The 15,326-nt window shown below is 44.0% G+C and overlaps 1 protein-coding gene across 1 annotated transcript in view; it reads left to right on the forward strand.

Moving 5' to 3' along the window:
- The window catches only part of LIN52 (lin-52 DREAM MuvB core complex component), a 61,580-nt gene extending 46,644 nt beyond the window's left edge, over positions 1-14,936 (forward strand). Inside the window, exon 6 of the mRNA XM_073586784.1 lies at positions 14,218-14,936. Within this exon, the coding sequence (XP_073442885.1) occupies positions 14,218-14,273 (56 nt within the window). The 3' untranslated portion in view covers positions 14,274-14,936. The remainder of the gene's footprint in view (positions 1-14,217) is intronic.
- Positions 14,937-15,326: the final 390 nt, after the last annotated feature.

The raw sequence follows: 15,326 nt of genomic DNA on the forward strand, positions 1-15,326 counted from the left end.
TACAGGATATTACAGAAATCCACTAAAATGGGTAATCCCATAAGGCCCGATGCTAGAAAAAACAAGTGGGCAGCCTGTGATGGGTATGGATGTCCAAAACCAATACCACAGAAAATAAAATAAAAATTGTGAACAGAAGTACAACATTGGTTATGAAATGGCATAAGATATAGTCATTGTACCAAACAAAAGGTATATGGTAGGATATATTTTTCTTCAAGGGTCACCAATGTAGGGCTTCACTTGGGCAATATTATGTCATATGTAATGCCCAGATAAATAATACTGGTGATACCAATAATTGCTGCACTGGATGTAAACCAGCTAGTACATCCTAACGCTGAGTCTATATAAAACTTAGCTATATACCATATCAATAAGAAATGCTGTAACGTATAACAAAAGAAAAACTGTGGGAAAGGTCTAAATGTGCTTAAATAAGCTGGATAAGCGTTCCCATCATGTCCTGATGTGTGGCAGGCGCCGACTCGTGTACCCCTACGCGCGTTTCGCGGTATACAAGACCGCTTCCTCGGGGGGGCGTGGCTATTATTGTGAAACATCCCAGTTAAATGACTGGCTAGGGGCAGTCATCTGATTGCTGTGAGCCTATCAGTGGAGTGAACCTCACACATGCGCACATAGTGCCTGTGACGCTGCTTAACAATCAGCTGGCGTCATCCAAATGCGGCCAGCACCTGACTGCTGCCTAGGTAACCACCAGGACGAGCAGTCACAGTAAACAGACGCCACGTGAGGGCGGCCGGCGCTAGACCGCCACGCAGGTAGCGTCTGCCCTGTGTGTTATGTGCGTGTATAATGTATAGCGCATGTGACCTCAATCATAACAGGGTCACAGCACAGCAGATGACCTAACCCGAATAAATAAGAAAAGGGGAGGGAAGGAAGGAAGGAAAAATGAGAAGGAAAGGGTAGGTGAGAGGGAAAGGAAAATGTAAAGAAGTGAGAGCAGATGTTATATTAACTATGCGTATGCTGCATATGGATGGTGTCCACTCTAGGCAAAACAAAATGGCACATATAACAATACAACCAGTGAATATATACACATCCGTCAGAGCAAAAAAGATGCAATACGAGGCAAATCAGGAGCAAATAAGATGTCACCATAACACGTATCCTTCCATTCGCACCAAGTCCTCTATTTTTATATTTTCTGCAGATGATGTGCCGAAACATAATCATATGCGGTTGTAAGTTCAGTGATAATTTTGCCACGTAGATCACCATATCGCGTGCTGATTGCATCGTAGTCAAAACTCTCAACTCGGGGCATCAAAGGAAGAATTGTATTATCTATAGCCAGACAAATGACAAATAAAAATGAGTGCAAAAGATCCAAAAAAGCACTCATGACATAAAAACATGTAATGAATAAAAAGGGAGAGAGAGAGAGATACCTATCTAGGGTTGGCAGACAGAAATAATTTTATAGGTCACAAAAATGGCGCAAAACTATGTGATTCATTTAACCCTTGTGGTGTCATAGTCCCAAGGACCATGATCCATCTGCATTCCTTCTGTGCAAGAAGGCATTTGATGTCACCGCCTCTGATACCACTTTTCACGTGTTGAATGCCTCTCGCTAAAAAAGATTTAGGGTCACTATTATGCACTAGTTTGTAATGTTTGGGTATCGTTTTGAGCTGTGTCAAGTCAGTTGTTGTTTTTGACGCTAGGATGTCACGGACATGTTCGCGAACGCGTAGTTTGGATTGGCGACTCGTGAGACCTACATACACCTTCGGGCACCCACACGTAGCATAGTAGATGACCTGAGCAGTGTTACAAGTTATATGTTGTCTAATTGAATAAGTTCTTGTTCCATCTGCAGATTGAAAAGACGATGTCCGTACGACATTTTTGCATGCGACACAGTTACCGCAAGGATAACATCCCAAAGGGGAATTTTTGATGTGCGGGACATAATGTGAACGTACCAACATGTCCCCTAAATTGGGGCTTCTGCGGTATGTCATGAGCGGATGCTCAGAGATTATATTCGTCAATGAGACCTCCGTCTTTAAAATATTCCAATGTTTGGTAAGTATGTCCTTCATTTGGTTCCATCCCCCATTAAAGGTTGAAATAAATCTGACATTACCCTGCTCTTGTTTTTTCTTGCTAATATTTGGTTGTAGAAGGGCCAACCGATTTGTTTGTTTTGCTCTGTCAAAGCCCTTCTTGACACAGCTTCGACTGTAACCCCGTTTAAGGAAACGATCTCTAAGTTCCCCAGCTTGGTCCAAAAATGTTTCCTCTGAAGTGCAGATGCGCCTAATGCGCAAAAATTGACCAACCAGGATGGCCCTGATGGTTGCCCATGGGTGGCAGGATCCAGCATGGAGAAGTGAGTTCACTGAGGTGGGTTTCCTGTACACATCAGTCTGCAAGTTGGACGCTGTGTCCACCCGAATCTTAATGTCCAGGAAATCCACCTCAGAATTACTGCAAGTATAAGTCAACTTGATGTTATAGCCGTTATTATTTAGACTCTCCATGAATTCTTGAAGATCTCGTTTTGAACCCTGCCACACCATGAGCAAATCATCAATATAGCGCAGCCAGCACTGCACATGTTCAACGGCCTGCCCCGCCTCCCCCACAAAAACCTCCCGCTCCCAGTATCCCAGGAAGAGGCCAGCGAAAGAGGGGGCACAGGCCGCGCCCATGGCAGTGCCGCACTGCTGCAGGTAGAAGACGTCTCTAAAAACGAAAAAATTGTGTGTAAGGACGTATTCGAGTAACTCCAGGACTAGATCGCATATGGGGCCATCCCAGCTACTGCTTCTCAAAAAGAACCGACAAGCATCTATGCCATCTTGATGGCGAATGCATATGTATAGCGACTCAATGTCGGCAGTAACAAGGAACATATCAAGGGAGGGAACATAGTGGTTTGGCCTCAGGAAATGTATGAAAAGGAGGCCAACAAACAACTTCGAGATAGAGTGACGTATTGTAAATTAGATCGTAGCCCCTTGAAACCTTTCTCGGATACCTTGGAGGAGATTCTCTTTAGGGCCCTTGAACAGGGCATTATCCCCAAGCAAACTTTTGAGGGCCTTTTGACTAAATTCCCAAGGATCCCTACTATATATTTTGTGCCCAAGATCCACAAGGACCCCCTCGATCCGCCGGGACGTCCTATCGTGTCGGGCATAGGAGGGTTATGTGAACCTGTATGTCAGTTTATAGATCACTACCTAAAACCACTTGTTGAGGCACTTCCTTCCTATGTCAGAGACACGACGGACGTCCTGGCACGGATCGATGGGATGTCCTTGGAATCAGATATGTTCCTTGTTACTGCCGACATTGAGTCGCTATACACATGCATTCGCCATCAAGATGGCATAGATGCTTGTCGGTTCTTTTTGAGAAGCAGTAGCTGGGATGGCCCCATATGTGATCTAGTCCTGGAGTTACTCGAATACGTCCTTACACACAATTTTTTCGTTTTTAGAGACGTCTTCTACCTGCAGCAGTGCGGCACTGCCATGGGCGCGGCCTGTGCCCCCTCTTTCGCTGGCCTCTTCCTGGGATACTGGGAGCGGGAGGTTTTTGCGGGGGAGGGGGGGCAGGCCGTTGAACATGTGCAGTGCTGGCTGCGCTATATTGATGATTTGCTCATGGTGTGGCAGGGTTTAAAACGAGATCTTCAAGAATTCATGGAGAGTCTAAATAATAACGGCTATAACATCAAATTGACTTATACTTGCAGTAATTCTGAGGTGGATTTCCTGGACATTAAGATTCGGGTGGACACAGCGTCCAACTTGCAGACTGATGTGTACAGGAAACCCACCTCAGTGAACTCACTTCTCCATGCTGGATCCTGCCACCCATTGGCAACCATCAGGGCCATCCCGGTTGGTCAATTTTTGCGCATTAGGCGCATCTGCTCTTCAGAGGAAACATTTTTGGACCAAGCTGGGGAACTTAGAGATCGTTTCCTTAAACGGGGTTACAGTCGACGCTGTGTCAAGAAGGGCTTTGACAGAGCAAGAAAAACAAATCGGTTGGCCCTTCTACAACCAAATATTAGCAAGAAAAAACAAGAGCAGGGTAGTGTCAGATTTATTTCAACCTTTAATGGGGGATGGAACCAAATGAAGGACATACTTACCAAACATTGGAATATTTTAAAGACTGAGGTCTCATTGACGAATATAATCTCTGAGCATCCGCTCATGACATACCGCAGAAGCCCCAATTTAGGGGACATGTTGGTACGTTCACATTATGTCCCGCACATCAAAAATTCTTTTGACTCTCGTGGCCCCCCTTTGGGATGTTATCCTTGCGGTAACTGTGTCGCATGCAAAAATGTCGTACGGACATCGTCTTTTCAATCTGCAGATGGAACAAGAACTTATTCAATTAGACAACATATAACTTGTAACACTGCTCAGGTCATCTACTATGCTACGTGTGGGTGCCCGAAGGTGTATGTAGGTCTCACGAGTCGCCAATTCAAACTACGCGTTCGCGAACATGTCCGTGACATCCTGGCGTCAAAAACAACAACTGACTTGACACAGCTCAAAACTATACCCAAACATTACAAACTAGTGCATAATAGTGACCCTAAATCTTTTTTAGTGAGAGGCATTCAACACGTGAAAAGTGGTATCAGAGGCGGTGACATCAAACGCCTTCTTGCACAGAAGGAATGCAGATGGATCATGGTCCTTGGGACTATGACACCACAAGGGTTAAATGAATCACTTAGTTTTGCGCCATTTTTGTGACCTATAAAATTATTTCTGCCTGCCAACCCTAGATAGGTATCTCTCTTTCTCTCCCTTCTTTTTATTCATTACATGTTGTTTTTATGTCATGAGTGCTTTTTTTGGATCTTTTGCACTCATTTTTATTTGTCATTTGTCTGGCTATAGATAATACAATTCTTCCTTTGATGCCCCGAGTTGAGAGTTTTGACTACGATGCAATCAGCACGCGATATGGTGATCTACGTGGCAAAATTATCACTGAACTTACAACCGCATATGATTATGTTTCGGCACATCATCTGCAGAAAATATAAAAATAGAGGACTTGGTGCGAATGGAAGGATACGTGTTATGGTGACATCTTATTTGCTCCTGATTTGCCTCGTATTGCATCTTTTTTGCTCTGATGGATGTGTATATATTCACTGGTTGTATTGTTATATGTGCCGTTTTGTTTTGCCTAGAGTGGACACCATCCATATGCAGCATACACATAATTAATATAACATCTCCTCTCACTTCTTTACATTTTCCTTTCCCTTTCACCTACCCTTTCCTTCTCATTTTTCCTTCCTTCCTCCCTTCCCTCCCCTTTTCTTATTTATTCGGGTTAGGTCATCTGCTGTGCTGTGACCCTGTTATGATTGAGGTCACATGCGCTATACATTATACACGCACATAACACACAGGGCAGACGCTGCCTGCGTGGCGGTCTAGCGCCGGCCGCCCTCACGTGGCGTCTGTTTACTGTGACTGCTCGTCCTGGTGGTTACCTAGGCAGCAGTCAGGTGCTGGCCGCATTTGGATGACGCCAGCTGATTGTTAAGCAGCGTCACAGGCACTATGTGCGCATGTGTGAGGTTCACTCCACTGATGGGCTCACAGCAATCTGATGACTGCTCCTAGCCAGTCATTTAACTGGGATGTTTCACAATAATAGCCACGCCCCCCCGAGGAAGCGGTCTTGTATACCGCGAAACGCGCGTAGGGGTACACGAGTCGGCGCCTGCCACACACCAGGACATGATGGGTACGTTTATCCAGCTTATTTAAGCACATTTAGACCTTTCCCACAGTTTTTCTTTTGTTATACGTTACAGCATTTCTTATTGATATGGTATATAGCTAAGTTTTATATAGACTCAGCGTTAGGATGTACTAGCTGGTTTACATCCAGTGCAGCAATTATTGGTATCACCAGTATTATTTATCTGGGCATTACATATGACATAATATTGCCCAAGTGAAGCCCTACATTAGTGACCCTTGAAGAAAAATATATCCTACCATATACCTTTTGTTTGGTACAATGGTTATGAAATGGCATAAGATATAGTCAATGTTGTACTTCTGTTCACAATTTTTATTTTATTTTCTGTGGTATTGGTTTTGGACATCCATACCCATCACAGGCTGCCCACTTGTTTTTTCTAGCATCGGGCCTTATGTGATTACCCATTTTAGTGGATTTCTGTAATATCCTGTATCTCTGATGTGTCTTCCTTTTTGATAAATTCATATATGCTTGCATTGGATTTGGATTCTATGTCATCCTTTTTCTCATGATATTGAGAATCGTCTCCATTGTATTTGACTTCATGAGGCACTATTAAGGTATTTAATTAAAATGAAATAAGGATGTTCTTTTGGAGTATTTTTCATCTAACTACAAGTGTAAGTGCTGATCCCTGTCCAATCTCTCTATCCCCCCTTCCCCCACTTTTTACCCCCTCCATCCCCCTTTGCGCCGCCTCTGTGCGCACATTTAGCAGCCCCCTTAGCGTCAACTCCTTATTCGCATCCCACAGCCACCAAACTGTGATAAGTGACATAGTTCACTTATCAGAGCTTGTGCCTGCTGATTTCCTTTTTTTCACCCCCCCCTTGCACCACACCTGTACGCACACCCAGCAGCCGCCACTGAACTTTGATAAATGACACCGTTCACTTATCAGAGCTAGGGCCTGCTATTTTAGACTTTTCTTTTCACAGGTATTTTTCTCCCCATTTCCTTTTTTCTTTTAGCTTTTTCTTTACAGGATAGTGTGCACCAATCACTAGCCCCCCACACATACACATAGTTGTAAAGAAAGTACACCCAAGCACCACTTTCACAAAAAATGTCCTGCCCATCGCGTTCGTCCCAACAGCGCTTTTCAATGGAGGAGGCATATTCTTACCTTGCCTCCGACACTGATAGCGAGGATGACGATCCGACTTTTCTTTATTTTGCGGATTCTTCATCCTCTTCCCCCTCCTCATCTTCTTCCTCGGGTCCTGCGGAACCACCACGCAGACGCTCCAGGACAGAAGATGAGGCAGCGCCCACCATGCCCGAAGCTGATTCAGTAGACCCTGTGTGGACTTCGGCCCCCCCGAAAATTACGAGCCACTGATTCCTGATTTTGTGGCAGAATCAGGAATCAAGTTTGACACCACCGGCCTCACAGAAATAGACTTTTTCAAAGTCTTTTTCTCTGAGGATTTTGTTAACCTCATGGTGGAGCAAACTAATTTGTACGCTCGTCAATTTTTGGCGGAAAACCCGATTTCAACATATTCCAACTGGTCTCCTGTGGACGCAGTTGAAATGATGCAGTTTTGGGGCCTGGTCCTCCACATGGGGATACTGAAGAAGCCGGAAATTCGGCAATATTGGAGTGTTGATATTTTATACAACACTCCAGTGTTCTGAATGGTCATGGTCCGGACGCGTTTTGAGGCCATCCACAAGTTTCTGCATTATACCATTATACCGATAATGCACTGTGTCCCGCACGAGATGACCCAAACTTTGACAGTCTGTTCAAAGTTTGGCCGGTCATCGAACACTTCAACAAAAAGTTTGCTGAAGTGTACGTGCCCCAAAGGAACATCAGCGTGGATGAGTCCTTGGTCCATTTCAAGGGAAGGCTCGGATTCCGTCAATACCTGCCCAGTAAGAGGGCCAGGTACAGAATCAAACTCTACAAACTTTGTGAGTACCTCAGGGTACACTCACAGGTTTAGAGTCTACGAAGGAAAGGACACCAAGATTGAACCCCCTGAGTGTCCCCCTGTCCTGTGAGTGAGTGGTAAAATTGTGTGGGATTTGATTCACCCACTGCTGGATAAAGGTTATCACCTCTACACTGATAACTTTTATACCAGCATCCCACACTACAAATCCCTCTCTGCGTGAGGTACCGCAGCCTGCGGTACTGTCCGCAAAAATCAGAGAGGCCTTCTGAAGATGCTACTTGGGCAGATGCTCAGAAAAGGTGAGAGCAGAGCCCAAAGTAGCGACCACCTGCTGGTGGTCAAGTACAAGGACAAGAGGGATGTCCATCTCTTGACCACCATATACGGTGATGGCAGCACCCTCTGCACTGTACGGGGTACCATCACACAGGTCAGAAAACCGACCTGTGTAGTGGGGTACAACAAAAGCATGGGGGGGCGTTGATCTCTCTGATCAATACCTCCAACAGTACAATGCTCTCAGAAAGGCAAGGGCGTGGTAAAAAAAAGCTGGCCATGCACATCGTACAAATGGCAATGCTCAACGCATTCCTGCTGTCACAATGTGCACACCCCACCGATACGTCATACCTTCATTTCCAGGAGGTAGTGGTTAAGGCCCTGATGTTTGGCGCTCAGGAAGGATTGGGTCCTAGTACTTCCGGAACTGAAGGTGCTCGTATCGTACCAGGTCAGCATTTTCCGGGGGTGGTCCCACCAACTGGTAGAAAAGGTAAGCCGCAAAAAAGGTGCCGAGTGTGTTACAAAAAGGGAATACACAAGGACACCATTTACCAGTGCGACAACTGCCCCGAAAAACCTGGCCTGTGTATGATGGATTTCTTCAAATTGTACCACACCTCCATGCACTACTAATTTACATTAGTGTAGTTGCGGGCACATCTAGATTTGTTCTTTGGGGGTCTAGTATACAAAATGATGTCTCGTGGTTTTTTTCCTGTTTAGGCACATCAGGGGCTCTGCAAACGGAACATGACGCCAGCAGACCCATCAAAGTCTGCATTCCAAAACGTCACTACTTCCCTTTCGAGCCCCGACCTGTGCCTAAACAGTTTTTTCCCACATGTGGGGTACCAGCGTACTCAGGTCAAATTGGACAACGTCTTTGGGGGTCCAATTTCTCCTGTTACTCTTGGGGAAAATTAAAAATTGGGGACTAAAAATAATTTATGTGGAAACAAAATAGGATTTTATATTTTCACGCCCGGGCATTATAAGCTTTAGCGAAACACTTGGGGGTTCAAAGTGCTCACCACACATCTAGATAAGTTCCTTAGGGGGTCTAGTTTCCAAAATGGGGTCACTTGTGGGGGGTTTCCACTGTTTAGGTACATCAGGGGCTCTGCAAACGGAACATGACGCCCGCAGACCATTCCATCAAAGTCTGCATTCCAAAACGTCATTACTTCCCTTTCGAGCCCTGCCGTGTGCCCAAACAGTGTTTCTCCCACATATGGGGTATCAGCGCACTCAGGAGAAATTGGACCCCAAAAGTTGTTGTCCAATTTGTCCTGATACCCTTGGGAAAATAACAAATTGGGGACTAAACGATCATGTTTGTGGAAAAAATATGATTTTTTATTTTTATGCCCGGGCGTTATAAACTTCTATGAAGCCCTTGGGGGATCAAAGTGCTCACCACACATCTAGATGAGTTCCTTAGGGGGTCTAGTTTCCAAAATGGGGTCACTTGGGGGTTTCCACTGTTTAGGCACATCATAGACTCTGCAAACGGAACATGGCATCCGATCTCAATTTCAGCCAATTTTAGGTGTAAAAAGTCAAACGGCGCTCCTTCCCTTCTGAGCCCTGCCATGCGCTAAAACAGTGGTTCCTCCCCACATATGGGGTATCGACGTACTCAGGACAAATTGGACAACAACTTTTGGGGTCCAATTTCTCCTGTTACCCTTGGGAAAATAAAAAAAAAATGTTGCTAAAAGATCATTTTTGTGACTAAAAAGTTAAATGTTCATTTTTTCCTTCCACGTTGCTTCTGCTCCTGTGAAACACCTGAAGGGTTAATGATCTTCTTGAATGTAGTTTTGAGTAGCTTGAGGGGTGCAGTTTTTAGAATGGTGTCACTTTTGGGTATTTTCTGCCATATAGACCTCTCAAACTGACTTTGAATGTGAGGTGGTCCCTAAAAAAATGGTTTTGTAAATTTTGTTGTAAAAATGATAAATCGCTGGTCAACTTTTAACCCTTATAACTTTCTAATAAAAAAAAATTTTGTTCCCAAAATTGTGCTGATGTAAAGTAGACATGTGGGAAATGTTATTTAGTAATTACTTTGTGTCACATATTTCTCTATTTTAAGGGCATAAAAATTCAAAGTTTGAAAATTGCAATATTTTTTAATTTTTTTTTTCCATATTTCTGTTTTTTTCACAATTAAACGCAAGTTATATGAATGAAATTTTACCACTAACATGAAGTACAATATGTCACGAGAAAACATTCTCAGAATCACCTAGATCCGTTGAAGCGTTCCAAAGTTATGACCTCATAAAGGGACAGTGGTCAGATTTGTAAAAAATGGCCCGGTCATTAACGTGCAGACCACCCTTGGGGCTTAAGGGGTTAAAGGCAACAAATTGATAATGGCCAAATGGACTGCTGAGACGGACAGAAGCTGAAGCAGGCTCTGTGTAAACATCCGGTCCTGGTCGCAGCGGACTTCAGCAAAGAATTTGTTGTCCAGACAGATGCCTCAGAATTTGGGTTGGGAGCCATGCTGTCTCAAAAAATAAATGGGGAGGAACATCCCATCCTGTATCTGAGCCGAAAACTCTCTTCCTGTGAGAAAAATGATGCCCTTGTCTAGAAAGGGTGTTTATAAATAAAATGGGCCATGGATACGCTGAAGTATTACCTTCTATGCCGTAGGTTTAAACTGGTCTCAGACCATCTACCTCTGAGATGGTTAAGGGAAAAGAAGGGTAAGAATGCCCCTGGGCCTGCAGGGCTTTACTTTCCACGTAGAGCATAGACCCGGGAAGTTACACGGTAATACAGATGCTCTCACAAATTATCTGGTGTCTGAAGGTGCCAAAACCTCCAGCTTTGTGCAGAAACGGGGGGTTGGTGACAGGGTCACTGGCGCTGTATGTCTATGTGAGGGGAGATATGTGTCTCAAAGGTTGCGTGATGTGATACCCAGAAGTTTCTCTCCAGCATGTCTGGGATGATTTAGCGAATCCTGCTTTGAGCAGGGGGTTGGACCAGATGGCCCAGGAGGTCCCTTCCAACGCTACGATTCTATACTGAAGGGTTAATCGGCCATGACGGAGTTGTGTTTTTTGTAATTGGCTGTAAGAGATGGGCCTGTCAAACACTCACCATACCTCCTCATCAATGGTGCCACTGGTTAAGTTAAATGTTCAGCTACTGTTCTTTTTTTTTTTTTTTTTTTTTTTTTTTCTCTGTTGTGGTTTTGAAGACAAGGAAGTCACCAGGCGGTAGCTCCAGTGGGAGCTGAAGTTTATGGTGTAGCGGTGGAATCTTGCAGGCATATGGAGTGTGCTACGTTATCTTTTTTTGTTTTGCCATTATGCCAGAAAGGCCATGTTTATTTTGTAAAATCCTGCACTGGTTTGTCATATTTTAATAAACCAAGAGAAGATTAACTCAAGCAGCGTTCTTATGCTTACTGAGAGCAGCTGAGTGAGCCAATCTGTCACAATACATATGTACTGGGGTGTATATTACAGGGTGTTGTGACAAAGTCACTGGTAAAGTCCTGGAGGGGAGATATGTTTGACTACACTTAATGGCGTCAGTGATATAAAAAACAAAGTTTTTCCTCCAGCACACTAAGTGCTGTGAGGTGTTACACTATAATAAGAGCGGGTGGGAGAATGTCCACCTTATCTCCACCCCAGGGTGTGATCTGGGGCTTAAGTAGCTGGCCTCCAAAGGCAGCAGGGTTCAGTGTCTGGAGAGGAACACTCTAGAGAAGTGTTTGTGTTTTTGCTTAAACCTGATCTGTGGGTCTTGCTAACCTTGAGCGGGATGATCCCCTCTGATACAAGGACTGTGTCTACTGCTACCATTTCATTTTGCCCAGAGGGCCGTGTTTACGTTGTGCCTCACCTTGGTTTGTGCCCCATCTAAATAAACCAAGCCGCAGTGTTCCTGTGTCTACGTCAGTGTACAGCCGAGTGAGTCGATCTACCATAGTATATACAACTTTTACTGGGGGGGGGTGTGTGTATTACAGGGTGTATTCATATATACTGGGGAGTTTGTATTACATGGTGTATACATATATACTGGGGAGAGTGTGTGTGTGTGTGTGTGTGTACTACTGGGTAAGTACAAATATACTGAGGTGTGTATATTACAAGGTGTGTACAAATATACTGGGGTGTTATTACTGGGTATATACGTACAGTATATACTGGTGTGTTTTACCAGTTTTATGCATATATACTATGTGTGTATGTAATTTAGTCATAGATGAGTGTTGGCACCCTTGAAATTGGTCTAGATAATTATTGCAATTACACGTTTATTTCCTCTGTGTGTATTGGAACAATGTCAAAATGGAGGAAAAAAGGGCAAATTGGAGATAATTTCACACAAAGCACCAAACCCCCAAAAAATGGGCCAAAAAAAGTTGGCACCTTTCCAAAATTGTGGGTAAACAAAAGCGTTAATCCCCTGAAGACACTAGTCAGTCTGGTGAAACATGTTGGGGAGGCTTAGTGTGGTCTTTTACTAGCAAGAGTCAAATATGTGGATGTTGAGTGAATACCAGTAGCGCAGGATAGTGTAGATCTGTGGCTGCACTGAGCTACTTGTAGACTGCAGGATACATATTGATTAGGGTATGATACTCTATTATCTACACACAAATGTGTCTGATAAACATACTGACCATTCTATTTTTAATCTTTGTATTCCTCTTAAATAGTGGATTTAAAATTTACATTTTAATGGTCTTTAGTAAGGAATTATTTGATCCCGGAGTCCACAGCACAGGAAACTACGGAACTGCGAGGGACTCTTGCCATTCACAAAATGTCGGCAGAGACCCCCCGCAGCACCGCCGGAGAACAGATCCCCAATAAACAGATCATGTCAGCCGTCAGAAATGTTTGTGCCCTTCAGGTGTGTTTTATAGGGGCAATGTTTGCGTAGCTTCTTATAGCATAGCACATTTTCCACAAGTTTTCAAATCTGGAATATGGCAGGGTCTAATCAACTAAGAAATGATAGTCCCTCATTACTGTAAGACCTGAAGGTTAGGTAATTTGTAAAATTGCTAGAACCTAGAAAGTATTCTGAAGTAAAGTCATGAAAACCAGCAATCGCTGTGCTGAAATTGGCTCTTATGAGGTCTGCACCAGGAACGTGAGACTGAAAATGACCTCTGCTGTAGAGGATACGTTCGGCAGTTACAAGTCTCAGAAAAAGCAGAGTCACAGTACCTCTTATAACAGCCCTCATATATAACACGTCCATCACGTAACAGGAACATCTCATCATTAGTCATTCAGAGGAGAATTCAGAAATTTGACCATAAAGGCCACTTCTCACAATGAACCTGTTCCCGAGGACCACAACCAAGAAGTTGCTCCTGAGAACCACAAACAAGAAGCTGCTGCTCCTGAAAAAGAGATTTGTACGGACAGAAAAACACAAGGACCGAACAGCAGAGCAGTAGAAATCTATAGTGTGTTCTGAGGAGTCAAAATGTGAGATTTTGGAGTAGGAGTGAAGGCAAAGTAGCCAACAAGTGCCTATCGCCTTCAGGACAGTTGAGCCATTCCAGGTGATGACCTGATGAGGCTCCAGAGAGAATGACATGGTGGGTAAAGCTGTCATTAGAATAAATGGGAGCACAGTGAGGAATCTGAGGAGGGACACAACAAGAATGTGTCACACCTGGCTCTACTTGTTTTCATGTGTGTCTTTTTGTGGTTTTGCTGTCTTCAATCTAAATTTACAATGTACTAAGAATAAGGGAAACCATTGCATGACCTGGTGTATGCTCACTTGTGACTGGTTCTTTGTGTTGTGCATGTGTCCATCTCTGTATGTTGTGTTGCTTTCTCTGCTTGCGGTGGATTTGGATTGGCCCTGTTGCCATTATCCCCTTGCCAGTGACTGCAGTGATACTTGGAGCGCACGCCCCAGCCCCCCCTGTCTGATGGGATTTGGGAAGCAGCCCTGTGAATGAACAGATGTTGGTATAAATTATCTCCCTCTTTGACGTCTTGCAAATTAAAAGCGCGCTCAGCATCACTAAACCTCCTGGCACGCGTCTGGGTCTGGACTGTGACTACTCCCTGTTATGCTGGCTTTTGCAGTGCATGTAGGGGCAGCACTTGTCCCATGTTGCCTAGGACCCCCTTATGTACGCATGTGTAGGCTTCTAATGACTCCACTCTCCTGCCTCCATCTCTTTTTCATCTTCTGCTTCTCTCTTCAGCCAGAGAAATGACCCGTGGAAAGTTCCTCAACATCCTAGAAAGGCCCAAGAAGTAGGACAAGTCCATGCTGCGGCCTGTACCCCGTGATGCACCAGGGTGAATACTTCTCTATCCTCCAGTCCAGGCCTCGTCCATAATGTTCTACTACACACCAAAAAATGTTAATATCTTTATTTTCTTCTGTGTCACTTGTCGTTTTTTTTCCTCCTCATTATGGATCAAATGGAATATCTGCTTGAGGGAGCAGCATGTGAGAGGTTCAGCATGTACTGTTCGCTGGGGGAAGTAGTATGTAAGGGGGTTGTGGTAACATCCGCTGGGGGAGGCAGGTTCTCCACATTGTCATATTTTTCATTCCTGATATGAGCTGCTGGGGGCTTATAACCCTGGAGCTTTATAACCAGCAGCTGTCACCTCTAATCTGGGCGGAGGACAATCCCCATCATCTCCTAATCCACATTTGTTGCATCCAGCTTCCAGACTTTATTTTAATATATATAGATTATGGTATTAATTACACAGTAGGTCCCAGGCCACACGTAAATGTAAAAAGTCTGTATATCCTTGGTCATTCCTAGATTTTTGTCATGTAAATAATCCTACCAAAAAGAATCATTTCAGAACCTTTTTCATCTTTAATGTTGCCCATAATTTGTACAAATCCTGAGCGAAACAAACTGGAATCATTTTGAGGGGAAAATAAAAATCTGCAACCACATTATTGTAGTTTTGTTAAGTGTGCACACCCTCTTATAATTTAGGCTGTGGTTGTGTTCAGAATCAGCTGATCACCTTTCCTCCATGTTACATAGTAGTCAGCGTTCGGCCGCCGTTACAGAGATTTTGATTAACCCCAGAAAAAGTGTTGCTCTAGGAGAATTTTTCTAGACTGCAAACAGCTGACAACACAGCTAAGGATCTCATTGTGGAAAGTTGTCAGTCAGGAGAAAGTGCAAGAACATTTCCACAGGGATTGTACAAGAACATTTAGATCTACCATGGACGCTGTGAAGAGACTGCCTAGAGACTGACAGCAACATTAACCCCATACTGCCAAAGCCTGTTTTTACTTTCCTAACCAAGCCAAATTTTTCAAATCTGACCAGAG

The sequence above is a fragment of the Dendrobates tinctorius genome, unplaced genomic scaffold, assembly GCF_039654945.1.
Source record: "Dendrobates tinctorius isolate UK_male_01 unplaced genomic scaffold, ASM3965494v1 ptg000010l, whole genome shotgun sequence".
Taxonomy (NCBI): Eukaryota; Metazoa; Chordata; class Amphibia; order Anura; family Dendrobatidae; genus Dendrobates; species Dendrobates tinctorius.